The sequence below is a fragment of the Daphnia pulicaria genome, chromosome 6 (assembly GCF_021234035.1).
Source record: "Daphnia pulicaria isolate SC F1-1A chromosome 6, SC_F0-13Bv2, whole genome shotgun sequence".
NCBI lineage: Eukaryota > Metazoa > Arthropoda > Branchiopoda > Diplostraca > Daphniidae > Daphnia > Daphnia pulicaria.
In genome coordinates this window covers 1936604-1964433 of record NC_060918.1, presented here as the reverse complement: position 1 = coordinate 1964433, position 27830 = coordinate 1936604, and the positions used below count along the sequence as shown (strand labels likewise).

Here is a 27830-nt window from a genome sequence, read left to right as displayed (position 1 = left end):
TCAGTGCATTAAACCTAAAGGCATGTCGCAAGTGGATGAAAAGTGTCCGTCTTCCAAGTTCGTGTTGTTGCAGTATACACAGTAAAGTTTTCGGCTGTAAAGAAAGCTAGAAAAAAAGAAAATATCGACCAGAGCAAGCGCTAGCTGTGTATATGATAGTTAGTTGCATATGGTACTTATGGCATAATAGACCGATTTTCGGTTTGCCTTCGTTGTGTAATCGTCAAATGTAGTCCATTAGTTTCTATTTACTAAATAAACTTCCCAAGAAATAAAGAGACGACAAGCTGAACTTATTACCCCCCTCGGCTTTCCGGGGAATTACAATTAAAACTTATTCCCTCATCGTTATTGAGCGGTTTTGGATTTTAATAAGGGGGGAGTTTGATTTTTTTATTATTTCTAATTTCTATCGATTGATTATCGTAATTCGTAAGCATGCTGATTAGAATTTAGAAGAAAATTGGACAAGTGTCGTCTGCTATCTGCTTTCGTTTAGTTGAAAATTTCGAAAAAGTCAGAGACAAAGTTCAAGATTTATTTGTTCTTGATAACCGTCATACTCCATGCTGTTTAGCGGGTAAATAAAACTAAGATTACGAATAGAATAATTGTGGAAGCTATAGAAGAGTTAAACGACTTAAACCTGTTCCAAATTTGTGAAATGTTGGTTTCCTGTGGAATCCTGACTAGCATTTATCATGCAATTGCCCTGTCGATGCATGGCAGTTTGTTTGTACTATTTAACTTTTTTCTTCTTTGCAGATTTGAGGCTAGAGCCATCCATCACAACAACAAGATATGCAAGTTTTGCTTTTGCTGGTATGTTCTGATTCGGTATCACTTGTTGGGTAATGATTTCCGTTACTTTAATTAACCTGTGACCTGCTAGATATTGTATAATGATGCATGACTTGCACAAATGCATTGAATTGCACGGAAACCTTATATTATCCTGTTTATTAACAATTAGGGTTTACCCAATAAGGCTCACATTTTCAACCTTTCTGATGTGTTGTTTCTTTCAATATTTTTTCGTAACCCATTTTCCATTTATATTTAGATAAGAAGCACCCCATTACACTGGAAAACTACCGATGTCAATCGAGTTACTGAACTCTCCTTTTCCCCTTTCTTTAAATGTCCTCGTGTACGCCCATGTGAATGTGGGTGTATTCACGAGGACACCCTTTACCCCCATCCCGTCTGGTGCAATTTAACTTTTCAGCGGATGGATGGAGCATCTGTAGATGTCTGGCTGTATTTCCCAGGCATAAAGGTAGGAAAAAATTGATCCCTATTCTTCCTTTTTGACAATTTTGGGTAGCGTTGATTACAAATCGTTGCGTAGTCACAGAGCTTACGTTTATTCCTGAGCTTGCCGTTTGACTGCAACTGTTTTCTCTTTCCGTTTTGTTTTTCTCTGTAAGGGTTCACTGAAAATCTCATTTGTCGAACTACTGCAGATCAGGCTTGTTTTGTACCTCACAACTTTTTCTGTGGGTAAACCATCGCATTCGAAAATACTTAAACTTTAAACACTTGAAGCAAAAAGACAATATTTTTTACCAAGAGGGACCTGCCAAGACACTGGCACCTCCTCGTTGTTAAAAAGAAAAAAATGTTTTACTTATTTCGTGCCCATCAGTCTCGCGGAAGTCAAACTGTGTCGCTATTAACAAATAGGCCAGCGAAGTTCATTGCCCTGTATCAGCGGCGAATTGTTCTATTGGATGAGGGGAGAGGAGGGGAAATCTCACGAGACTCACGTTCAAATGCTTGAGCAAAAGTGTAGGAAATCGAAGCAACGGTATCGATGCCTGCGTCACGCTCCGATTGTACGAATGACTCTTACATTTTCTCACTTTTCTGGCGCGTCGGCTATTTTTACAGTCTAAGACGACTTGTGTGCCGTCAGGGTCGTTACACAAACCGAATGACGCGCAGCAGCAGCAGCCCTAAACAAACTTGTTGTTTTTCTTTCAAAGTATAACCATAACTATTTGAAATGCGAATCAGAAGGGGGGTTATTGTTCACTGCGAACCGATCCAGCAACAACTATTCGATTTTCTCTCTCTCTCGAAACTTTCCTGACGGCCAAAATCTTTCTAGAGATAGGACTTTCTTCTAAAGTTTGAGGGGGTTTACAGAGCTCACATAGCAATCTGTTTATCCCGATCACAATACGAACGTTCTCTGTGGCCGGGTATACGGTCCAGATTAACCTCCGTGAACCCGCACAAAAGTATACGTTGTATAACTATAGCAACGTCGTCTAGTCATGAAATAAAGAGAAATGGGACCCTCCTCTCATCATTTGTACACTCGATTTTCATTCCCCGTTGTGATCGTCCAACACTTAATGTGTGTGTACGGACATGGGTGACCTAGAAATGGCTGAATTTATATGGCAGGGAATGAAATAAATTCGACTCGATGGCTTTCCAATAGAAAGGGCTAACAACCTTGCCGACGAATGACGTCAAACTCCAAGAGCACTCGCTCCGTGTACAACTATTTGACACTACTCGCTAATCAGCGTTCTCTTTTTTTTTCCCTCAAGATACACCAAGATTGTCTTCACTAAGTGCCGTTTCCTTTCCATTTCTTTGTTTTTTCTAATGGCATCACGTAACTCTCGACCGTTCTCCGCGTTTCTATTCTTGGCGAATAAACAAAGCACATTACTCGACATTACTAACATGCATCAACATTACGTAACTATAACGCTTGCTACTCCAGAGTTGATTACTGTGTGTGTTTGGGTTTTCTTAATGTCACATGGGTGAAGTTGCATTATTCATTTGCGAAAGAATAGGTGTCCACATTTAATGGGTGGGCGTTTACAGCTAAGGTAAAACGATAAGCGAACATATGGCCGATCGAAACAACTTTTATAGTTTGCGGATTTTTATTTGCATGTAGGACCGATAGCGTGTAGGACCGCGGGCGAAATTCCGGATGTTGATGACGTGTAAGCTACGCCAATGTGGAGATGAGGCAATAGAACAGACAGCGAAAATTTCATTTCCTCATCCCAACGGAAAGAGCAATACGTACATTTCTAATTTGGTTATAGATTTTACACCTTGTTGCATCTGACTAGGTATACAACTATACACCTACACAGAAGCACTACCACCGTATACATCCCTGTCCTGTCATACATAAACAAGCTTCTCGTGATGATTTCTGAATCCCCCCAAACCATACTGTTATTTAATTAGCCAGAATTTTTCATTTTTTGCCGTGTCTGCCGCAGACTTTGAAGGGAATCGATGACAGGTGCAATGACAATGTAAAAAGAAAATATTTGCGTCACACATTTGCGTCATCAAAACCGACACCGCACCAAATTTAGACTCCCGTTATGAAAAACTTTCAAAGTGAAATGGAATAACCGCGAAGTGCGCGAAGTTCCATTTTCATGAATTCTGCAAAACCGCTAGTAAATTTTTAACAAGGGTTTTTTTTTCTGGGTAATCATTGATAAATTCTTGTATTCAATTTCTTGTGATATATTTTCAAATGTGAAAATACATTAAGGAAATAACACACAAAAAGTATACATGGAGATCTCGTGGGCCGGAACCCGCCGACCAAATAGTTGTTTTTTTTTTCTCCGTAATATCAAAGATGCACATGCAGAGTTATAGGCTACAGTATAGAAAAATAAATATGTGATTTTATCGGACTAGATAACGTGAAAGAAATTGGAATGGGTAAAGGAAAAATAGAAGACAGAATAGTACAAACTCGGTGGATGGTTCGATAAATAATAAGAAAAGAGATGAATTTTGTTATCTCTTCTCTTCATAAGTATAAAGACAAATGTGTTGGCAAGATAGTGTTGATGTCGGGCGAGGGAGAAACTAAACTGAATCTTAGTATATGCGATCGTTTTCAATTTGAAATTGCCGCTGTTTTTTTAAATAAAAAAGGTAATGCCGATTTCAGAACATGAGTGGAATAAATATCACAGTAGGCCTGCGCGAGAAGCTATAAGATCAATTTAAAAAAAAAAGTAATAAAAGGACGACGACGTGAAAGTATCGTCTCGAGTGATTTTTTGTTCCAGCCTGTATAGCCGGTAAAGTGTAGCCTTATAAAATGTTGCGATTGTATAATAAGGACAATTGTTTTGTGCTCTTGGTCATGTTCAATTGTCCGAAACGTAACCGGTTGAGGTTGGACAGCCGTCCGTCTGGACGAGTTCGAGAAAAAGTCTTGACTGGAGAAAACGCGGGTAGGAATCGCGTTCCATCATGTGCTGGATCCGCCTCTGGGCGCGGTCGAATGCGTGCTGATCCGGATTGTTGGACTGGACGTTGGTCAGCGTGATGAGTCTGCTTTCTGTGTCCAGATTGATCTGTTGAATAGGTAATAGATGACGAGAGCGAACATAAGTTATTGGGGCTAAATGACTTTCCAAGTTGGAAACTGGTTTTTTTGTAGAGCGGTTATTACAACAGAATGCGTAGTTATATATAACCAAATCGAGTTTTGATTGTATGCAAATAACGTACTTCTTTGGATGCTTGTACGGCTACGAAATCGTTGTAGATCTGCTGGGCTTTGGCTGCCATTTTTTGCGGTTTCGAGTTCTTGTACTCTTCGACGGCCAGCCAAAATTCCAAATTCTCGTTGCTGAATTCACGCAATAAAAACGCCCGATAAAGTGATGATCCATCTGGAAAGGTCCGAGGAGAAAATAATTTGCGATTAAATTTCAATTTTTGATTGCGTATGTTTTCGAATCGACAGTGTTGCGTCAATTTCATCAGGTTTATAACTTACATTTGGATGCCATAAGGACGGCGAAAGATTCCGTCCATTTTTGAGCTTCTTCCGGTTTCGGTCGAGTTGACAATGAGGCCTCTGTACTTCTCCGGCGTAGAAATCCAAGGTGGAGACGCATTTTTTAAAAATCTGCAACGAAAATATAAACTTTAAATAATGTCGGCGGGAAAATATCATCGCAATCAAATGAAAACTAACCGTTTGGGATCGGCTAACGGGACAGAACAAATTCGGTTGAAATTAGGAACTGATTGAATAGCGTTTAGCACTATGACAAGTCAATACGAGGATGTTAAAAAAGGAGAACAGCGAGTGTTGTTGTGCTGCCGCGACTCAAACAGGTAGAAGACTGTCTAAGCGCTGAAGGCATCCGAGCCCTTTTATATAGGGCCTCTAGAGTGGGAGGAGATGGGCGGGGAAAAAGAAATACTGTAGCATTGGGAGGGGAGAATATAAAACACGCCATCGGGACAAGTTCAGGTTTTTCGGTACTCTTGCGCGCGCACAACTTTCGGAAATCCCATTTTCTGCTGGCTATACATATTAGTGCGTATACTATACAGTGTGTGTGTTCCAACGCCGATGCTTTGCCACGCACGCAGATGACAAATATGCCATCCGGACTCATTAATAGATATAGGTTCGACTGAGACAAGACGAGTTCAATTGAATCTATTTAATTAACTGTTGAACCGCAACGTCAACGAGTACGTCGGTCCAGCATCAGCAGGAAACGCTGTGCTGTGGAGTGTTGTAGTTCTCCTTTCATGTTCCCATGGCTTTTGATTGGCCAAAGAACCAATTTGATTCACTGTCAGATCCAGCGCATTGAGGCAGGCAGGTCCTTTATTGTTGTGACATCATTTGAAATACCAAGAGAAAGGAAAAGTTCACTTGACGATGCGTGAGCTATGGATTATAGGCCGCCCATTGGATCCATAGTTTAGGTGGTTAGGAATAGTTTTAAAAATAGTTTTGACATAACAGCGTAAAGTCAACAATGATTGGCTTCCGAAGCGAATCAAGAAACAATTTCCTAGATAGGGTTAAAAATAGAGTCAAGACACACTATACAAGTGGGGATATACTGAAATCTTCCTAAATTTTCCCCTATCTACTCGAGCGAAATTGATTTAGCGACAAACATATTATAGCGGGTTTGCTTTCTATAATAAACTAACAGTCAGGCAATTTGAGATTTCTTTATCGTTATCAATACCAAGACAGACAACGAGTTACTTGACGTCAATAGTGTAACTTGCAGGTGATCATTAAGTGTACAGGTATTAAATGAGTTTATCATCAAATAAAATGATCTGTGATTGAGAACGGTATAGAGCAGAAGGTCGGAAACAAGTCGCTAGGCAACGATGACCTGCTTCCGCCATCTCAAACAAGGGCGAGGGCGTTTGTAGGCTAAAGTAGCCTAACTGGCCAAGGGAAACATTGAGACATAATTGAAAACCCATAGCAATACTACCTTTCTGGTGACAACACGTGAAACAGGAGCTCGTGTTTGGCATTTGACGCTTTGTTCCTTTTTTTGGGTCTGCACAATCATCATCTCCTATTCTTCCGCCCCGCCAACCGGCGGAATAAAAAGATAAATACTTTGATACAAGTTGAATCAAATCTCCTCCCGTTGAGAGCTTTCAATTTTGACCAACGGAAGTGATTTAATTCATACATGTGCTGTTGGGAGTGATCCTCCCACCGGAAATGTGTTGCCGCTCGTTAAAGTTCGTTTGTTCGTTTTATTTTTTTCTTCATCCCGTTTCTAAACGAGCGCGGACATAATGGCAGCTGGATTGAAGTCTTAGACACTGAGACTGGAATCAGACTTTGAGAACACGAGTAGGAGTCAGGAGGCTGTATACCAATTACACTTGATATCGCATATTATAACTTGCAGCACTCTTTCTGTGGGGGGTACTTCAACGTTTAAGATTTGAATCTAGATTATACTGGTTGCCATTTTTATTCTAGAAATGACATTTTTGCAGTTTCACGGGCTTGATTGACAAAATCAAACCAAATTAATTAGACAAGGATTACACCAGAATTCCCCCTCAAAAAAGACGTTTGACGGTGACTTTCCTTCTACTTTTTTTTCCGCTGAAAACAAATAGAACTTGGTGAATTTACTGAACAGCCACAAGGACAACGAACCAGACGAATGGACAACTAGGGCGAATTTAACATTACATTCGGCCATAGAATACAAGAGTGCGAGAGCGTTTACTTTCTCACTGTTTGTATGAAGACAAAAAAAAAACAGAAAATGTGTGTTCTAATTTCGTCTGCATTTCCCTGTCCTTGATGTCACGAACAGGATGAAGAAACTCTCTCTCTATTCTCTGAAAGACTCTATTGGCCGGCGGGTATATTCGAACCCAGATCCGCTCGAACGACGGGAGGGCGGATGATGGGCAACAGGCCGTATAAATACGTATACCAATCGCCCAGCCTGATTGCTCCTTTATGAACATCAATTATGTTCTCTCTATATATATACGGCGGAGTAGCAGAGGGTAGCAGAGTAGCAGGACGACCCAACGACTTTGGTGAACTTTGCGCTACGTTCGGTTTCGTACCCAATGGCAACGGCCGCGAGTGGCTCTCACGAATCATTATTGATACTATACGGACAATTTCCAAATGGTAGCATGCAGTAGACGTCTATATAGATTGGTGCACACGGAGACCTTCATATACTCATCGATTCTGACCTTTGCAACGTGAAATTCACGGTCTAATAATGGGTGGCCCCTAAACTCCGTCATTTGAGTTGTCTTTCGCCTTCCGAATGGTAAATTCCATTCGGCCAAGGTAAAAAAAAGGCTGAAAATAATTGGAAGAATCACGGACACTCTTTCAACCTTAGAGAGCTCAGAAGGAGCACCTGTGTTCAAGGGGCTTTCCCTTCTCAGCTGTTTGTCTTCATTACGAACCGGATCCTGATGACCGCAAAAGGGCGTTGATTGTTTTCTTTTTCTATTATAATCTTTCAAAAATACCTGTTTCAAACAATGACAAGACGATTTGGAGTTTTGTACTGCTGTCGCCGCACAGCACCTGACGGATTTTTTTTTTGTGTGATTCTTTTGACTATGGATGTTCAGTCCGCGTGACAAGTTCTTTTGATTACTAGCACACGTTGACCCCGCGGCAAATGCGTCAGCGCGTCAAAAACAGATGATTCGCCTTCATCAAAATGACAGCCTTCACGCACTAAAAAAACTCTTGTAGAACAGTCCTAGTTGAAAATCTTTTACTAATCGGCGCCGTTTTCGATTTTCGCCAATCGACAAGATGTGACTTTCGAAAGACACAGCCATAACACATAAAATGTTTACAAAAAATTAAAAAAAGTACAACGGGATTATATCGAGCTGCTGTAGTGCGTCATTGGCAAGATTACAAGAAAACTTCCCCGGTTAGACTTTTTTTTCTAAGAGTGAATATTATATATTATACGATCAGCGTAATATACGATCGCTCGTATTGTGTCTGTCGTAAAACGTTTTTCATGACGCGCTTGAAACAACAAGCCAAAAGACAATTCATCATCGTCATTTCCTTTATATGGTTCAAGTTATCACCAGCTAGCGATTTAACTACCGCCCGGACAATTCGCCCAATTTTCTATAGCTACTGTGGAACTGTGATGGTCAGTCACGGACAGTTTTTTTTTTCTTTTTAATATTTGGGATTTTCCCTCCTATTTAATCGTTTCTCCCAAATAACTCAATAAAATTCAGACTCATCTATACGATTGACGTCATACTAGGGTATTATTTTATATCCCAGCCTGAGATGATGTTGTTTTTTTTTTTTCAATTTTTATTTTGGTACACTGCACATAACAGCAGACGACTATCTTAGATTATAGACGATAGAAGTCGGTTCGTTGACGTAATCGGGAAACGAAGGAATCTGACTTGGGAGTCTTGAGTCCAAGGAACCGTTTGCTAATACATTTCCGGCTCCCGGATCTTATCTGGCGTTGTTGGCAAATACTCTCTAGTCACTATGTATCAGCCATTCTATTTACAATCTGGCGTTTGAAGAGAGGCATAGTTACCGAATCGTAGGCTGTATGCACACGTCACTTGGACCCGTTCATCCAAGAATACATGCCTGTATTAAACCGCGAAACTCGTTTGCTTCTACTGTATATGAGCAATCGCACGTGAACCACCGGAAATAGAACGTGTGACTGCCGAAACACGTGTTATATAGTTGTAGTCCACAATGTTTTGCTATATACGTCGTCTCAAGTTTAGACTTTGCCGATTTCTCATTTCGAATTGAATTGCGCCTTCGGCTGCTTTCGCCGGTCCTCTACTATACTGTTTTTGGTGAAGAGGGCGGAAAAGTTGATATTAGTATTGAAATTAGTGATCGTTTTTCTTTTCTCTTTCGCAATAATTACTGCCGCTTTCTCTTTCGCAATGTAATTATTACCGCAATGTCGTCGTCAATGTCGCGAATGGCGGATATGCACCGGGAGATATGCAGAGGAAAGTAATATTTTTCATCGCGCATTTTCAAACATCTTGCTTTGTTTTTTCCTCCTGGGTGCGGTTCGTTGGCATTTGGAACCTTTGAAATGGAAACCCACAATAACGGAAATGGGCCTTTAGCCTTTTCGCTCCGGTTCCGTTTGTCGCTTTAATAGCGCAGCATCGGTGCTCATTTTTCATTATCAGCGTCTCTAGCTCGTTCCATCAACAGTTGTCTTGCATCGGAAAAATGTCGTCCCTTGTGAGGAGTGTCACATAACTTTTTTAAAGTAACGATAGCCTTTCGAAAGAAATAAGAAGTCTGTAAGAATCCTCGTTCCAACTGGAAATGAAAAAAAGGAATTTGCGAATCTACACTTCCATTAATTCGTCCATCTTTATTAGTTTTGGCACCCGAATGTCACTCATCGCAATGTTGCCGACCCAAGGACTCGCTCACTTCCGCCTTTTCGCAAAAAAAAAAAATTCGATAAAATAAAACCGATGATTAACGATGGCAGTGCTGGAGATTGTTATGTATATACGACTCGCTCGAGAAGATCGATAGGTACGTAAAAGTGCAGATGTGCACTGCTGCGGCCCCACATTGTCGTCGAACGCGAAAATGCCAATTCAATTTGCAGATGAAGAACCCGGAAGAAAATAAAAAAAACGATTCAATCTTCCACATCAATTTCATCATTTTTTATTAGGATGAAGAAGGCCAACGCCCACCGGCGTGTCAAATGAAATGCGAACCAATAATCGAATTTTGTTTTTTCAACAGCAGCAACCCATATATGTCAAAATCCCGTTTCTCCTCGATCTGTATAATTTAAAAACGCAAGTTTCCTAGTTCACCTTGACGCTCAGCCGCCCATTTAAATATTATCGCACATGGAAATTCTTTCTCCGCCCCCACGTTCTGCGTTGAATGTCTCATCACAGATCCAATTCATAAAACTGTAAAACTTTTCTGCATTATTGGTTTTCTCCAAAAATCTAATAATCGCATAACGGCTTTTCGATAGATTCGTAGCGAAACATGTAAACGACAGAAGAGAGACCCTCTCCCACACTGCGCCATATTCTAATAATAAAAGACGTTGCCCTCGCGACGATTCCCAGGTTGTATGCTGTAATTTGCCTGCACTTGTTCAGTTGCCATGGACCCACAGTGCCAATAATCTTCGGAAACGTGTTTTCGGTTCTCGTGTACACGCCACTACTGATGCTACTACAGCTTGGCGTGATCACCACAACCCGAAACGGGCGGAAAAAAGCAAAGACAAATTCAGACATAGAAACAGGCAGCGCGAAAATGTGTAGAATTCTAGGTCGCCAACAAACCCTAAAATTCGTTATTTTTTTTTAAGTGTGCAAATATAGAGTTCTACGTAGGCGTGTCGTTCTCGGATGAAAACCAAACTTGTTCTGAGTTGTGACAGTCAGCCGAAAATTAAATAGTCAAGGCGAAACAGCCAGATGTCCCCAATGATTAACCGTAATATTACGTGTATCAATACTACTAGCGTGACAAGCTCATTTGAAGCGTCACAGCAACTGAAGGAATTTCCCTACTTTACGCCATGCAGGGTTGACTTAATTTGGTTGTAGTGTATTGCATAATTTATTGCATGGGTGTTTTACGTCGCTGGTAGATATGACAACCGGAAAATTTCAACTCTAAAAATATATCAAAGCTTTATTATAAATTTTTTTAAATGAAATTAAACGACATGAAAAAAAAAATAGAAAACTAATGAGATGTTAATATTTCAGGATATGATAAAACAACAAATACGATGTGAAAATAATTGAATTAATTTTACACGGTGTACGGCATGAAAAGAAAGTGTTATAAATGCATAACCTTCCATACGATCAGGTTATTAGGTCTCAAAGAATTTTCTTCCTGTGACGCGGGAACAACTTCCCTAAGTCCTTAAGAAAAGTCTGATGAATCATTCAAAATGCTTCAAGTCATTTGACGTCTTTTCATGGCAAGTATGTTTATTGCGTTTCCAGTTCTGTTGAGCATAGTTCTTCATCACGAAATCAAATAAGAAAAACGCTGGATAACACATGTACGCTTGGTCAATAAAATATTATCTCGTGAAAATGACGACGCAAACGAAATAAAGAAAGTAGAATTCAAGAGCAGGCTCGCAGGGAATTCTACGAAACTTTTCTATTAGAGAGATGCCCAACTTTTCAGTTTCGACGAAAAAATGTCCCCAACGACTCCCAACTTCTCCTATAAACCAAAGAAATTCACAAAACGAAGCATATATATGTACGTTCCTACTTCCTAGGATGCACCTGCATCATTTAGGTACTCATCTGTATTCGTTTGCGTTTGAAGACGATCATTCCGTCTCCATTTGAGAAAGAGAAAATGTCAATTATATCTTGGGGGGGGGGGGGGGCTCCATTAAGGCAGATGGCGTGTCGGCAATGGAATAAATACTGGCTCGTATGATTCAATTCGATTATTTATGACACTATTTGAAAAGGGAAAGTCATTTTTCTAAGTGCAACTCAGCCGCTGCTTTATTGTCGATTATTGCCAACGGTTGGAATAAAAAGGCAAATAAGGCTTTATATTGATCTCTGGCGAAAACAGATGGGACAAGGAAATAAACATTGAATTGAATTCCGGAGCCGGAATGACTTTCACTGGATCCCACGCGGAAGGCCAAAAGAAAACGGAATGGATTAAAGAAACGTTATATCGGGTGAAATCCCCCTGTGCAATAGAAAAGCTATCAACACGCGAGAAATATCATTGAGTATTCTTTCGGCTTTTTTCCTAGTACCGTCAAGATGGAAAGATCGCCATAAAAATTGTCAGCCATTTATTTCTCGCGCTTTTTTTTTAATTTTTCCCATTTTTCATATCAGTAAATGTTGCCCGACCCTTGAGCTTTTAACCTTTTCATTTCCATGCTTGAAGGTGTGGATAGCTGAAACCAACCGAATGGGAATGGCATCGACGCCCACCTTGAAAAAGGAATTGTTTTCTCAGACCTCTTGTTTCGATCCAGCAATTGTTGATGGTTCTCGTTGACGTTCAGTGTCAAACAAAACAAGGGAATCGCACACGATCAGCTGTTGTCTGTCTCCGTGAAAGATAACAGGAAAAATCGCAGTTCGTCGAACTAGAATAAAAGAACGAACGGAAGTATTAATTATTCTTTTGACTTTCTTTCAGAAGAGACGGGAGTGATTCATTCTTGGGGTAACACCACTGTGAATTCGTACCTTAGCGGAATAATTTTGGAACTCCCCAGTGACTTTTTTCAGTCTACACCAATATAGTGTTGCATAGGTAGCTATTTTTGGTACGCTATTTTCAATAGCGCAAGAGCGATCATTTTGTATGTGGGCGTATCTATTCTTTCTTTCATCGAACTGGTCAAAATTGATCCCGAGCGTTTGTCGCTGAATGTCTACTAGCTCTGGATGGGCAAGTTGGAAAGAAGTAAGGCGACTGGAAGAAACGTATTATTAGATCAGCGGAAGCTGCTAGATGGCGACAGAGAATTTTATAGATTTCTACGTTTCACCAATATAAAATCGGAACAACGGGCCTGGTTGACACGTGGATCACATCTTGATTTGACCCAGATAAAATTCTCATTTTTGCGCTTTGATTAACAATTTTTTTAAGGGGATTAGTGTTACAACGAACTTATTGATGGCGCGCCCCACTTGTCTTGAGTAGGATAGAACCTATTTCTTTTTAGATATTATTTTAACGCTCTGGTGAGTTGACGGGAGAACCACTCGGCTGGAAAGAGCACAGAGTCTCGACATCAATAATGAAACTTGGTTCATTTTTGTTCTTTGCAAAGCGCACCTGATTCAAAAATCCCATTGTGTATGTGCACACTGTGAAGTGTACACATTTGAACTTTTTATGACTATAACGTGAACCGGCTGAACCCCTTTCTCCAGAAAAGACACTGTCATTTTTCAAATGGTGGCGCCAGACACTTGTTAAACAAAATACACTACGACAGACTTGCTGAAATTGACAAACGGCGATAATAGAGAGAAGCTGACGTTCGATTTTTGACATCCACGTGAACGTTCGTGTCTCCCAGCCGTCCTTGTTTGAACGCACGAGTTTTGTTGGCCCAACGTCGACTTTTGTTACAATCCAATTTTGTTTGCTCCCGAGATTCTTGATAGAATCTTAGAAGTAACTTCTTTTCAACTGAATTTGCCAATTGTCAACTAGGACAAAAATCAGTGGAAAGCTCCGCTGAGACTTCAGCACCGACTGCTGCCATAATTGATTACCATAAAACTTCTATCGTCTGTCGTACTGTCCAGGACACGCGTGACCTTTACCTTTTCAACTCTTCGTCAATATACCGCGGTCGAGTCAACAACATTTGTGATAAGCACGTCCAATCGTTCTGTCAGATCAAGATTTAATATACTTTTGGGCTTGACGGATGGCGAAATACCTTAGAGTCAGGAGGTAAAAAGCGGAAAGAATGTCATCTGTCACTGTGCTAGAGAGTCGAAGTTGATCAAACGTCAAAATTTCTGGGTCGCAAGATCCCGATCGTAATAACATAAGAATTTCTGTTTTTCTAGATCGTTTCCTGTGAACCCTTCCGGATTCACTGGATTTAAGTCTTTTTATTCCCTCTTAGCTTTCAAGAGGGTTCTGAAGGGTCTTATTGAGGCGTTTTCAGTTTTAAAAAAGTAATTATCTGCGAGTTTAGTGCAAATTTTTATTTTTATCTTGACTGTGGTGGGAGGGGCGCAGTGTAACTTGATGAGACGAATTGTTAAATACTAAAATAATTCCGATTTGGTCAGCGGATGTAGGCGCGGGTGAGAAAACCGCTTTTATGGTGTTTGAGTGGTTTGAAATTTGGATTTAAGGGGATCGATTTTTAATTTCTATCGATATCTTAATTGCATGACTAATTAGAAGTGTCGTCTGCTATAAAATCACAAAAATGTGCTCGTCGTGTTATCTCTGGTCGGCTTATTACACACCCCATGCTGTTTAGTAGGTAAATAAAACTCAGAATGCAAATAGAATGATTATGGGAGCTTAATAGAAAAGTTCAAACACTTCCAAATTTGTGAAATGTTAGCAATGTTAGTTTGTGACTAGCATTTTTCATGTAAGCCCTAGGCCCCTAGCCTGGCCCTAGCTGTTGATGCATGGCAGTTTTTTTTGCACTATCTAACCTTTTCCTTTGTGCAGATTGGAGTCCTGAACCAGCCATCATAACAACAAGATATGCAAGTTTTGCTTTTGCTGGTATTTACTTGCCATCAGCAACAATCTCAGCATAATCGTTTGGGTAATGATTTTTTTACTTTTATTTCTGTAACCTGCAAGATATTTTATAATGCATGACTTGCATAGATGCAGTGTATTACATGTATTAAACCTTAAATTCTCCTATTTATTAACAATTAGGGTTTACCCCACTGTCACATTCTCAATTTTTCCTTAGGCCTTTCTTAGGTTGTTTCTGTCAACATTTTCGTAACCCATTTTTTTATTTAGATTAAACAGCATCCAGTTTCATCAGAGAAAACAACCGATATCGAGTCGAGTTAAGGATCCCTTCTTTCCTTATTCTTTAAATATCCTCTGTTCTCGTGTACGTCCATGTGTGTGTGGGTGTATTCACGAGTCTGAGGCCCTTTTTCCTATCTCACCTGGTGGATTCAACTATTCTGGACTGCGGATGGAGCACTTGAGGATGCCCGGCCGGATTTCCCAGGCTTAAAGGTAGGACATCCGTATCTTTATTCTTCTTTTTGATAATTTATTGGACGTTGATCGTAATCGTTAGATATAGTACGGAGTACGTACGATTATTCCTGAGCTAGGTCTATGCTGTTGATTCTATTTCGGTTTTTGTTGACTCATCTCAGTCATTTTTTTTTTAAATAACTCACTACTTGTAGAACGACCACAGATCAGGCTTGTTTTGTTTTGTACCTCTCAAATTTGACTGTGGGTTTACAATTAAATTCGAAAATACGTTAAATTCTTTAAAGTTTTCATTTCAAGCACAGTGCAACTTGGAAATGTTATGATCATAAGGATCATACCGCCACAGCGACACTTCCTCGTTTTAACAGACTTAACCTGCCAATTGATTTGTCCTCTTGAAAACTCCCGCGCCAAGGCACACAGCGTTTTTAAATGCTTCGTGTCTCCGCGCTCATCGTTGAGTTACGTGTCTAATTGTCTAGTCTCCGTCTCTCATAATCTGCACGATCTGCATACTACTAGAACCACTTGGGCTCTTTCCTTTGAAGACTCTGGCAAACAATGTCGAGCAAACGAATGTCATTATTCTCTTTTATATTGACTCACCGAACTGCGTCACCAAATTCGCTCCCAACTTTTTCCTCGTACGAGATGGATCCTCAGCATCCAAGAGCCCGCGTGATCACGCGTTTCCAACACGTGATATTAAACTGGGCCCTTCTACAGGAATTGCGACATTAATCTAGAAGAATATACGCCACATTATTATTAAACAAAGAAAAAATTCAGCTAAGATTCGGCCAACGGTAACCATCAAACTAAATCAACATGGTCTGAAAGCGCTTTAGCGAATAAACACACAACGTGAATGTACGTCTTCCTGTCTGTCTTTGTGCAGCTAAATATAGCTAGATCTCTCCATCTCCATAAATTACGTTGAGTGCCGAGTGGAGGACTCGACCATACAGAACACAGGCGAATAACTATTTGGTGTACTATTTATAGGAGTAGTTTAAGACGGGGGGAGGCTTTTGTAATAATGCGCACAGTGCACGGCGGTTTCATTTCCTGCTCCAATCTCGTCTGAATCGCCGCTTTGAATTCAAGAGTAGGACCTATCATAGAGAATTCGGCTGATTGTGAAGTCTACATCATCTATAGAACGCTTGTACAGGCGAAGGCTATTTTGAGTTCCCCATAGTGCAACAAACCTTGATCTTCAAAGGCGTTCCCCAGTGACTAATGATAATCATTTTCCGCGTCGTTCATTCGAATTATTATTTTTTTTTTTTTGTTTTTTTTTTCAATTCCGCCCGCCAGCAGTTCCTGAGGTTCACATCCCGAGGCATGGGAACGCAATTGTTCTCTCGGAAATTTCGTAGACTATTGAAATCCTCAATTCAAAATGATTATTCGCTCTAAGTCTGAATGAATAATAGCTGGGAATCTATTGCTGCGGGTCGATTTATGTCCGGGAGTCTTCTCTGCTGGCAGTGTGCAAACTGTGACGTCAGCGGGATCTTGGCGAATTGGACGTGGATGGGAATCATCGTAACCAGGAAGCGTGATGGAAACTCAAGATTGCGGTCCCGCGAGAGGGAAGATGGGCCGTATACGCCCCCCCATTGACTGATGAGTTGTCAACCTTTGTCTCGAGTAGTAAATATCGTTGCGTCAAGGATGACAGTCGGGAACGATGGAATCGTGCGCGGACAACTGGTCCAGCAGCTTTTGCGCGGAGGGAGAATTTGTTCCCCCCCCCCCCCTTCCAACCAGGGGAACTTTTTTCTTTTGGGTCATAACTCTACACTTTTATTACTGTGATTTCAAATTTACTCTCGTCGTTATCATGCAAAGGGTGGTTGATTTTTCTCTTGTGACGTCATCGAGACAGGTTGACGCGATGACGCAAAATATATATTACACTAATTATTTATTTTCTCTTTCCCAGTTAATAGTAGACACGATGATGAAAATTCTTGGTAGTAGTTATCAGCATTAAGCCTTCCCTTTTTTTTCAAAACAAAATGTTAGGCGAAAGATTCTGGGAAAATCGATCATCAGGGTTTAAAGATTTTTCTTTCCTTTTGTGAACGGTATATGGGTGATGGAAAATTTATATCCTCTACAAAGTTTTTCTTTTTTATCCTATCTCTTTTTGGTAACGCCCATTTTCTATGTCGTCCTGAACTTTTCTCCTTTACAAATAAAATAAAACTTGAATAGGACAACCCCTGCGTCTCTCTGAATTAGAGCGAAACTCAAATGAAAAAACGTGTCAACAAGTCTCGAGGCTTTTTGAATTCTCACAGAAGAGGCAAGCTCGGCTGTCGGAACACGAGATGTCCATGGTTAAAACTCTATAGCTGTAAGGGGGGGGGGGTATTGATCAAAGTTCGATTGATAAAAAAGTTCTTTTTTTCTCTCTCTCTCTCCCCCTCATCGCCCAGTCAAATACGGCAGGGATCGATAAAATCCGGTCTCGAGACGCTCCATCACCTCTTTTTGTCAGGAAACTGAAAAGAGATTTCTATAGTCTAAGGATTTTTATTATTTTTTTTAAAGGGAACTCTCAAAAGAAGAAGAAGAAAGAGAAAGGCTAGCGTGTTTCGGATATCTGGAGTCTATATCTCTGTTCCCTGATCTCTATTCAAATTTCAAAGAATGAAAATCGAAAATTCATTTCCGGAGCGAACTCTTGTTTCACACTTATGTTCTAGTTAAGTTTTAAAAAAAAACATAGAAAAGAATATCCAATAAATTTGAAAATACTTTTGCGAGTAGTATATAGACAAGGGCGCTCCGCCCTTGGCGATTCATCGACTTGTTATACCTTATTGCACTTTCTAGGGATAATATTGATAAGTTGACGGGTAAAGAATGAACTGACAAATTGATATCTGTGTGTAGCTGGAGTCAAACAAAAATGTGTGCAATTTTCATCAGAAAAATCGACGATTGCGGTTCATACATTTTCATACAATTTATTTTAATAATATAATCATTAACTAATTCAAATTAAATCCATATATTACGCGTGAAAGTCGTGCAACGATATTGAGATAATCGTGAGAAATCTCACGAGGAACGTGTCAATCTGCCGGTCAACTTGGATGCAAATTGCATCCATTATTCCTGCGTAATGGCCCTCATTAAAATGAACGACCGGAAGTTGTTATATTTAATTTCTCGAAGGTCTTAGATTGATCAAATTTTGATTTGTCGTCCTCCTACAAGAATGGAGACCCAATCTACTTATGTAAATGATTAATTACCTATATATTTCAGACTCGATACCATTGTGTTACATTTTTGTCGGGATAAAGATATACCCAAAGATCCAAACGGAATTCACGCACAGACTAGAGAGGCTACAGTACATACAGTTCGTCTAGTTCGGCTTTATATACATTGAAAACGAATTGTTCCCTACGACCACTAATTAAAAACGGCCCCAGTGAACTTCGGGTATGTTGTACTACGGGCCTTCGGTACGTTTGGTCGCAGCAAAGAAGGGAAAAGGGGCCGTCTGTTTTATAGGCAATTATAATTTGCCATCATCTTGTGCCGAGCAGCTTTTATGGCGCTGTGTAATGGCCGTTCGCTCGATGCGAGTTGGAGCTAGAATAAAAATCAAAACGCAATTGTTTTCTAAACCGAAGAGCCAACGGACCCGTTGGCGGATGACATCAAACTCGAGTGGACCTAACGACTTGGCGAAATGTTATTTGTTGGCAAATATCGGCCCAGTTCGTTTAGGTTCCCTCGAGCCTGTTTAATTATTGACCGTTCCGTCTTCATCGTGATGATGTCGCAGTTAGATTTCAATTCTTCTTCGCCACTGTGGGTCTATTTTCAGCGCACAACGAGTGTAAAATTAGAAATGCAACCCCGGCAATCAGTCAAACTCACCCACACACATCAACGTTGACGCTCGTATCAACTTTGTGTGAACAGATTTCTTGCAATTAACCAGCGGAATCAATTTCAAATTGGCAGCAGCAGCGAAGCATTCGATCAATACCCGCGGTGTATATACGGTATTCAACTCGGAAGACGAGGAATCTCATTTCGTCCCAACGTCAATGCAGTATCACAATGACGTCATCGTGCCATCTGTACGGGACTGGTCCATATAATCGAACCGGGAATTCTTTGTAGCCCTGTGATGTTATAGCGCGCTTTAAATCATTCAGGTTTATTACTATAAATGTCTATAGTATACGTTTGAATTCGTCATTTATTTACAAGTCATTATGTATCACATTCACAATGAAAATTGACAGGCCAAAAAAAATAATTTTTAAAAAATCCCGCGAGGCGAACGACCAGCCGTTTTTTTTCCATATCAAGGATCGCATATAGAGAGAGAGAGAGAGAAAACAAAAAATCACAGTTCTTCGCGCGGACTATAGAAAAAGAAAAAGTATAGACGAGATTGGGGACAATGTGGAAAAATTTGATTATGAAATGCAGTTGTTTCAATAAATATAGAGAAGGAGAGACGTTTTTTCTTTTTTGAAAGAGGTATCATAGCGTGCAAAATTGTGCCCTATATAATGTTCAAAGAGATTTTTGCAAAAACCCCCAAAGGCTTTGCCTTCCCTTTTCTTTCCGATTGTCAATTTTTGTTTGTTTGTTTCGGAAGGTTGACAATTCTTGTTTTAATTTCTATCATTCGAGTGGACTCTTGACTAGTCGGAAACGTCACTCGATGATGAATATCGTTCTGGGAAGGCGAGTTCGAGGAAGAGCTTCGACTGGAGGAAACGCAGGTAGGAATCTCTTTCCATCATGTGCTGGATGCGCCTTTGGGCTCGGTCGAAAACGTGCTGGTCAGGATTATTCGTCTGGACGTTGGTCAAAGTCAGGAGCCTTGTCTCAGAATCCAGGTTGACCTGGAAATCAGCAAAAAGTCAGGAAATGTTAGTTATCAGATGAGATAGAGTTGTGACTTGAAACACAATTACAAACGCACTTCTTTTGGCGATTGGGTTGCCACAAAGTCGTTGTAGATCTGCTGGGCTTTGGCTGCCATTTTTTGCGGTTTCGAGTTCTTGTACTCTTCGACGGCCATCCAAAATTCCAAATTCTCGTTGCTGAATTCGCGCAGTAAAAACGCCCGATAAAGTGATGATCCATCTGGAAAGATACAGGAAACATCAATTGCTGGTTAATGAATATGGCCTCATATGATATGCAAGGAAGAGTATTTATAATGATACCCTTATTCGTTTATAATTTCTACAACTTTTCTTTTAAAGACGGGGGCGCCCTTATCAGTATATTGAGCGCCATTCGTCACGTCGGAACCCAAATACTGTATCGGCTCGGCTGTGTGTATACGAAACGGTAATTAGATCCACTTACATTTGGATGCCATGAGGGCAGCGAAGGACTCTGACCATTTCTGGGCCTCTTCCGGCTGGGGTCGGGCCGACAACGGTGAGTCGGAGTTCCTCCGTCTCAGAAACAATCCGGATTTCAGGTTCAAAAGTCGCATTTCCGGTTTACAACTGTACAGAAAACCAATCATTTTAAAATTAAACGTTGATGTTCGTAACAAATTTATTTTATTTTTTAACTCGAAGGAATCAAAACTGACCTTTTCGTATTCAGTGAAATGAAGCTGTTGGACCGTTGAAGAAACCGATAGATATTCTTTAGCATGGAATGTCTGTTCCCCAGTGATGTTAGAGAAAACTCACTGGTTCTCAATCAATGTTTGTATTTGACGCAACAAATTGTGATGACGAACGTCGTTAGCGTGGATCATATCTCAATTTGACACACAGCGTAAATAATCCACTGTTCGAATTTTCACTAGGTGTGTAGTCTTTTGTCAGCAGATGAAATTCAGAGAAATAGATGAGAGGAGAGAGAGAGAGGAATTCACTTGCGCACCTGACACTGGTGGAAGAGAGTCTGCGGGATTGAAAGCAGACTACTTCGTTTATGTATTTGACAGGGGAAATGCTGAGGTCGGAAAGGGTGGTGACTGGTGGCTGTCTGTGATGGTGAGAAACGTAACGCAAGTCTCCAACTGAACCAACGCTATGGGGGGGTTGGGCTTTGCTTATTTTTAAATATTGCGCGCGCATCGCAGTGTTTTTCCAACATAGCTCGGACAAAGTTTTTTTTTTTTTTTTCTTTTTACGGCCGTTATTACATCTTTCTGCTGAAGAATAGTCCAATTTGTGTTTCATCTTTGGTCGCCTATGTGTTTATTTCTCTTCGATGCTTATATGGTTTTCACTTTGAATATTGAGCGTTTGAAGTTGATAAAAAGACAAGAAAAGAGACGCGTTTCGCTTCTTCTTTTTCTGTCGAGTTAAAAAGACGAATGGTACCGACGTCGAAAGCTCACGGATAATCGGACGGGATCGCCCAGCAACCCGCATCGGCTGTCCATCAAACGGACCTTGTCGCTATATAATTGGGCGATGCAGGAGAGGCATTTTCACGGTTCAGATAGACGATGCATATCATTGTTTTGTTCTTGAACAGGTAGAAATTGAATGACAGCATACGCGGTTCTATATGGCGACCCACATGTAGACATTACATCCGCACGGCCAGTTATCCGATGGCAACATTAGTATCTGGAGAATAGATTTCGTTAACTTTGATTCATTTTCAGACGCCGTCAGGCTCGCACAGTGACATAACAGAAAAACTCGTAACAAATCCCTTTTATCTGTACAAAGTTCAGTGATACTCTTTATTTTCAATAGCTTCACACGAATTTGCTTTCTTTACTATTGACATCTCGTGTAAAGCTGTACACACCATTCTCCCTTGTTTCCCCCCCCCCCCCTCAAACTCTCCATTAGTAAATAAGAAACGTCCAACAACAGTCTGTTGGCATATAAGTCACTGCCATTTCTACGAAAACATTTTGATAGAAAGGGAAGCAGGCTATCGTTTGCCCCACTCAAAGATATCGCACGTCACACAAATGTCGTACAGCAGCTATAGACGTGAAGGGGAGAGCTGACTGAGGATGATTGCTCAATCTTGGATCTATAAAAGTGCTTCTTCTTCGTCTATTGGATATATATGTTTCGTATGTATACTGTGTATAGCCAGCGCGGACAATATAAATGGCAGCCGGATCATATATTGTTGCCAGCTCCTATATATGACTTCCAGGCTCCTGCTGACGTGAGTGAAGATACACAGTACACAGTTTTGATGTCGAGATAAACGGGGTCGATCATATCATCTTGCTAGCAGGTTGGGTTGCAAATAATTCTTGCACATACTGGCAAGAGGCGGTCGCAAAAATGGCTTGAGCTGACACAGCAGTTCAGGAAAGATGGAGAAAATATCGGAGAACAAATAGAAACTCTTCAGCAGACTATCTGCTATTGTTCCTCACTCCTTTATCAATTTAACGTCATCTTTCATTCATATGCGTTTGTTATTTAGACTGCTCTCCGTCAAAGGATGTCAACTAGAATTCGGAGTAAGATACGGCGTATAACGAACAACCAAATAAGTGAAGTCGCTGGGGCATATCAAACAGTAACGTATGGAAAACACAGCAGCTATAAGTAATTGGAGAGTTTGAGTTCCTTTTTGGGCGGTTGGGTTGTTCGATTTGCATGTCTGAATTTTTCTCAGTCTCATTCTTCTAAAAGATGTCCAGCAGAAAAGGAAATTTCTTTTTACAGACACTAAAAGCAGAATTTTTGGCAGACGGGAACGCAATTGCCCTCATAGTCTTAATTCACTTGTGCAAGTTCCCGCTCGATTAATAAGCCCGAGTAAACTTTGTTTTTTACCATACGAGATATTTGTTTGCTTGCGTAAAACAATTTGATGTCACGTGTATTTTCCTGTCGATATTAGCCCTTTTTCTCTATGGGTAAAGCATGCATACGCTATAACATTATTAACTGTCACACGGATCTTCCCTCTTAAGCAATCTTGGCTTGCAATAAGCAAATGTCGTTGAACTTTCTCGTCTAATGGAATGCATCTCCAAAATGAAATTGAATTTTTCGACTGCCAGTCACGCGTTTTCCACACGTGATTTTGAAACTGTCGCAAAGATCAGTTTAATTTAGAAAAAAAAAAAATCCTGCAGGAAGGGGGAAAAACCATCCGTTTTACGGTAATAAAAAATCAGCCAAAAGGCTATAACGAGTTTAGATCGTCCATTTGAAAGGAAAACGTGTACATAGACTCATTTTTGTTTTCTCGTTTTATTTTAATGGTGGCGCTTCTTCCCTCGTGAATGCGCCTCACTTCCGTCTCACTTGATCCAAAGGACGGTCACCAAATCACGTGTGGCAAGCGCGTGACTGACTCCCATGTAGGGAAATTTAATTTACAGCTCTACTTCTTTTTGAATTTTTAAACTACGAACGTACCTGTCATTGAGAATACATCAAGGTTCAGGGTGCATATCTTATTGCGTTAGCGATCGCCTTTAATCTACCTTGTAACAATTCGTGAATGACGGTCATGGAGTATAATAGTTTTCTATCAAAGTTATACTCTGTGAATTGAAGCCTTTACACTCTTTGAGAGTGTAACAAGAGTTCAACTAAAAGTTACGTACGGTATAAGGAACACGATTTGAAATGGACTCGCTGCTAAAGCTCGTCACCTTTTGATAAATCTGGGCTGCCAATTCATTTTGCGCATCTGAATTTGACACGGCAGTTTCAAAGGGAACACATTTTCGTGATATTTCTGCAGATTTTTTCACCGTGCCATGTGTAATATGCGGTACTGTACGTTTATAATATTTTTCTCCGATTTAAGTTTGGTTAGTGTAAGTCTACTATTTTCCACACGTGAGATCACTCGAAGGTCTTGTAAGAACTTAACTCTGCGGTACGTCTGTGGGCAATAAAAGTGGCCCTTTGACAATACGATGACCATTCAAATTTTCACAAGTGCAAAGGTCTTGTGACTCAAAGATCGATCCATGACAAGTGACGCACGGTCAAGTCGCTAGGCGACCATCAGCATCCTTCCCAACGTCCGTTGAAACTTGATCTCAAATCACAGTAGACTACTACTACATCCTTTTAAAGTCTACAGAATTTAGGCTCATTGATTACATGTATCGAAATTAAGGCGAAAAAGAGGCTATACCCAACTAATATACAGTACTAATCAGGTGCCGATCTATAATTTCACGCACTGAGGTTGCACTTCTTGATCGCAAATTATCCGTCCGGAGTCGACTGATCGAAATATTCTCTGCTTCTCCGTCAACGAGATAAAAAAGAAAATTCCAATTGAAATCGATAAGTTGATGGTTTTATTGATGACTTCTCTGGAATCATCCGACGAAAAAGGATTCGATTCTCTTATGTTCGCGCTGCTTGTTCCGTGCGTGGAAGTGTGGAAGGCATTCGCGTATTTTGGCCATTATACAACTGAAATCTATACCCTTGTAAATGTTTCGCTTCGCCGATGCTCGACAACATCTTTCACCCTGTAAATGCGATGAATCGAACGAAATTGCATACTACCGTACCGGTGTATAAATCACGGTTTATTAGGCCTTCTACAAAAGGCAACAGAGATCGTACCACAACCCAGGCAAGCGCAAACTAATTGACGAAAGTGTATAATCGCTGTCTAGATCCCGGCAACCGGAGGTCGCACCCGTGGAGAGGCCAACCACCCTAAGAAAAATGACACATATATCCTAGCAACTAAAGCTAGGAAAGAACGAAGAAATTTAAGGATAAAACTCATTTTCTTTAAAATCGTAAAAGATATATTATAAAGCAATAGGGACGCCGAGCTATACACGTGGAATGACAATTGGTATCATACCAGACGATCAAGGTATCCATTTCTATACATTTTATTAATCACGTTCGAATAACCCCCTATTGTATCACAATGTGAAATGCGTTCCTGCTGGCACGCTTCCTCCTGTCGTCTGTCGAAATGATCAGATTGTTCTGACTTCTGAGATTCGTGCTCCTCGTCAAACATCCGGGGATTTATTGATTTCGATGCTATGCAATGCTGTGGGAAGGGATCGAGTGGCCGACGAAAATAGCAACCATTGTGTACCGTCTAGATTACAAAGGCTAAACTAGCTACTCTAACAGCGATCGATGCCAGCAGTTAGAGAATAAACAAGCTCGAAAGAGTTTTGATCGACTCGATTGACTATTAAAAAATTTCTTTTAAATCGATGATTGCTCCTTTTTTCTTTAAGCGTGCAAACCCGTTGCTACAGAACATGTGACTGGAGAAACTCACGTGGCATCTATTCCTAATTGTGTTACTATTATTCTATTAAATATTTTCTTTATTTGAAAGAGAAAAAAAAAATGTTTTATTGAATCTTTGGAATCCTCGTCCGTGCTTGGCCAATTTAGATTGGGCGTGTAGCTACTCTCTTTTGTACGATTGCTCCTTTATCGCTTTCCCTGTAACGAAATCAAAAGCCTTTTTTTCTTTCAGCTGCCTATTCCTGTTTACACATGTACCGGGAATCAAATATATTTAATAGTGTAATAGACGGATAGATAAATGATGCCAAGAAATGTTGTAGCAACAAGCTGATGCGGACAATGTTGGCACATTTATTTACCTGTCTCCGCCGGACACGTTGATTCGATAGCTCAGGGAAATCTCAAGCGAAAAATTGCGTTTCTAAGCAACCCACAGACGCCATCTAAAAGAAATTAAAAAAAAAGACGGAGATGTCGTAGAGTCCAGACGTCAAAGGAACTATTTTGTCAATACTTAATAAAGTGCGGGCAATAAGAAATGAAATGCTTGAGATTACATAAGAGCATTATTTCTCTCTGCTTCAAAAACCAACACTAATGTGTAATTATTTCACAAATTCCTTGCTCGGAACAAAGAGATTAAGAATTCAAACCATGAGAGGCATATAATTGAGCATTCTCCGGATTGACACATCTGTGGCACCGAGAACGAACGCGAAGGATGGAGTAAATTTAGTTCAAGTATGCCAGGAGGAATCACAAATTAATTAAATTGTCCCATGAGTGTAGTAACTTGTATGCGGCGATAGAACTGTACGACCTCACCCGTTTCGTCCCTGATGACTTGTCTACTTGTCTACGGTGTAGTTCGGTGTCAAACTTGACGTCACTCCGGCCACCACGGGAATCCAGGTGCAGGATAAAAATCTAAAACGAGAAAACGACGTCAATCATAGGCATAACAGCGTTATTCTGTCAAACTCGCTGTCAAGTTCCAAGTTCAACGGCTTTGAATGACCGGACACGACACGGAATGAAAAATGAGTCCATACTCTCAACGACTTTCAAAATGAAAGACTAACAACCTCTTATTATTTCGACCGTTAGGCGAATGACGTCAAACTTGAGAATATCGAATGTTCCAGCAACGCTTTTTCGCTTATTTTCTTTTCTTTTTTCCTCCCATCATATGTTGATCGTCTTGAAGGGCTGTTCACCTTCTTTTCCTCCTTTTCTTTCTTTCTTTTCCTCTCTCTCGTTTAATTTGCTAAAAATAAATTTCTCTTTTGCTATTTCTGTTCTTTTCATCTGTTTTTAGTAGGTCGATTGCGTTTACAAACAAGGAACAAAAAAGGTTTCAAAATGTTTTTCCGGGACCTATGAATACGACTAGTGAAAATTTGTTGGCAAAATCATTAATATCTACCATGTCTGCATGGAGTCTGGAGAGCCGGAGCAAACGTATTGGGATTCCTTAATGACTCACTATATAATTAGTCTATAGTGTAGAGCAAACTTCTTATGTAATTACTTCTCGTTTCTTGAAATTTTTTCCAGGAATATTCACAGCCAGCCAATAATGTATTCATTCCCTGAATTCCGGTGTTCCCGGAATGATTTTGACGGTTTGGATATAAGGGTCGATTTTTAATATTTCTAATTTTCTATCGATCTTTGGCTAATTAAAAAAATTACTGTCGTCTGCTACTCTGCTTTCGTTTTCTTTTCAAGTTTCGAAAACGAGACGTTCAAGATTACGAAGAATACGGAACGTGGAAGGAAACGATCACTTTTTTGGAAACGTACGTGACTGCACGAAAAATAGAGCAACAAAAAACAAATTAACAAAAATATGATCGCCGCGTGAACTGTGAACTCTGGTGCTGGTCATGCTCTCCACGTTCCATGCCGTTTGGCAGCCTGCAGGTAAATGAAACTAAGATTACAAGTACTGTATAATGATTATGGGACCTTAAATAGAAGAGTTAAACCTGTTCCAAATAATTTGTGTAATGTTACTTACTGTCTAGCATCTATCATGTAATTCCTTTGTCAATGTATGACATTTTATTTGCACGGTAACCTTCTCTTTTGTGCAGATTTGAGGCCTGGGCCAGCTATCATAACAACAAGTATGCAAAGTTTTTCGTGCTGGTATTCCCCTGTCATCAGCAACAATCTCAGCATCAATCTTGGCATCATTGCTTGGGTAATGCTTTTCATTACTTTTATTCCTGCAACCTGCTGGATATTTAATGATGCATGACTTGAAAAATAAATGCAAATGTACTACATGGAAACCTTAAATTCTCCATTAACAATTAAAATTTAAGGTTTACCCACTGTCTTATTTTCAACTTTTCCTTCGTTGTTGAGTTGTTGTTTGCATAAATATTTTTCGTAATCCATTTTTTATTTTGTATTTAGATAACACAGCATTCCACTCGATTGGATAAACTACCGATGACGGCTGAGTTAAGAATATCTTCTTCCCCTTTCTTTACATCCTCTGTGTCCTCGTGTACACCCATGTGAGTGTGGGTGTA

General features: G+C 40.2%; 2 protein-coding genes and 1 long non-coding RNA gene across 3 annotated transcripts; 1 reads left to right on the top strand and 2 right to left on the bottom strand.

Moving 5' to 3' along the window:
* Positions 1-20: 20 nt before the first annotated feature.
* On the top strand, positions 21-27417 carry LOC124343906. Its single transcript, XR_006919431.1, has 7 exons — positions 21-580; positions 766-851; positions 1064-1279; positions 14543-14642; positions 14852-15079; positions 26603-27210; positions 27384-27417. It is a non-coding gene; the product is annotated as an uncharacterized LOC124343906 (long non-coding RNA).
* On the bottom strand, positions 3935-5172 carry LOC124343802 (regulator of G-protein signaling 8-like). Its single transcript, XM_046797286.1, has 4 exons — positions 5000-5172; positions 4799-4930; positions 4528-4691; positions 3935-4370 (listed from the first exon to the last, which is right to left on the bottom strand). Exons 2-4 carry the CDS (start codon positions 4917-4919, stop codon positions 4161-4163), a joined length of 495 nt encoding a protein of 164 aa, XP_046653242.1. The 5' UTR covers positions 4920-4930; positions 5000-5172; the 3' UTR covers positions 3935-4160.
* LOC124343787 (regulator of G-protein signaling 8-like) lies at positions 18990-21080 on the bottom strand. The gene is made up of 4 exons (XM_046797269.1): positions 20673-21080; positions 20438-20583; positions 20046-20209; positions 18990-19965 (listed from the first exon to the last, which is right to left on the bottom strand). Exons 1-4 carry the CDS (start codon positions 20735-20737, stop codon positions 19762-19764), a joined length of 579 nt encoding a protein of 192 aa, XP_046653225.1. The 5' UTR covers positions 20738-21080; the 3' UTR covers positions 18990-19761.
* Positions 27418-27830: the final 413 nt, after the last annotated feature.

Bases quoted from the DNA above. Each gene is read 5' to 3' on its own strand.
- LOC124343802 (XM_046797286.1), bottom strand. From the start codon at position 4,919: ATGCGTCTCCACCTTGGATTTCTACGCCGGAGAAGTACAGAGGCCTCA. The intron at 4,692-4,798 runs GTAAGTTATAAA...GGACCTTTCCAG, and splicing joins CGTCCTTATGGCATCCAAAT to ATGGATCATCACTTTATCGG. The intron at 4,371-4,527 runs GTACGTTATTTG...CCTATTCAACAG, and splicing joins CCGTACAAGCATCCAAAGAA to ATCAATCTGGACACAGAAAG.
- LOC124343787 (XM_046797269.1), bottom strand. From the start codon at position 20,737: ATGCTAAAGAATATCTATCGGTTTCTTCAACGGTCCAACAGCTTCATT. The intron at 20,210-20,437 runs GTAAGTGGATCT...GTATCTTTCCAG, and splicing joins TGCCCTCATGGCATCCAAAT to ATGGATCATCACTTTATCGG. The intron at 19,966-20,045 runs GTGCGTTTGTAA...GCTGATTTCCAG, and splicing joins CAACCCAATCGCCAAAAGAA to GTCAACCTGGATTCTGAGAC.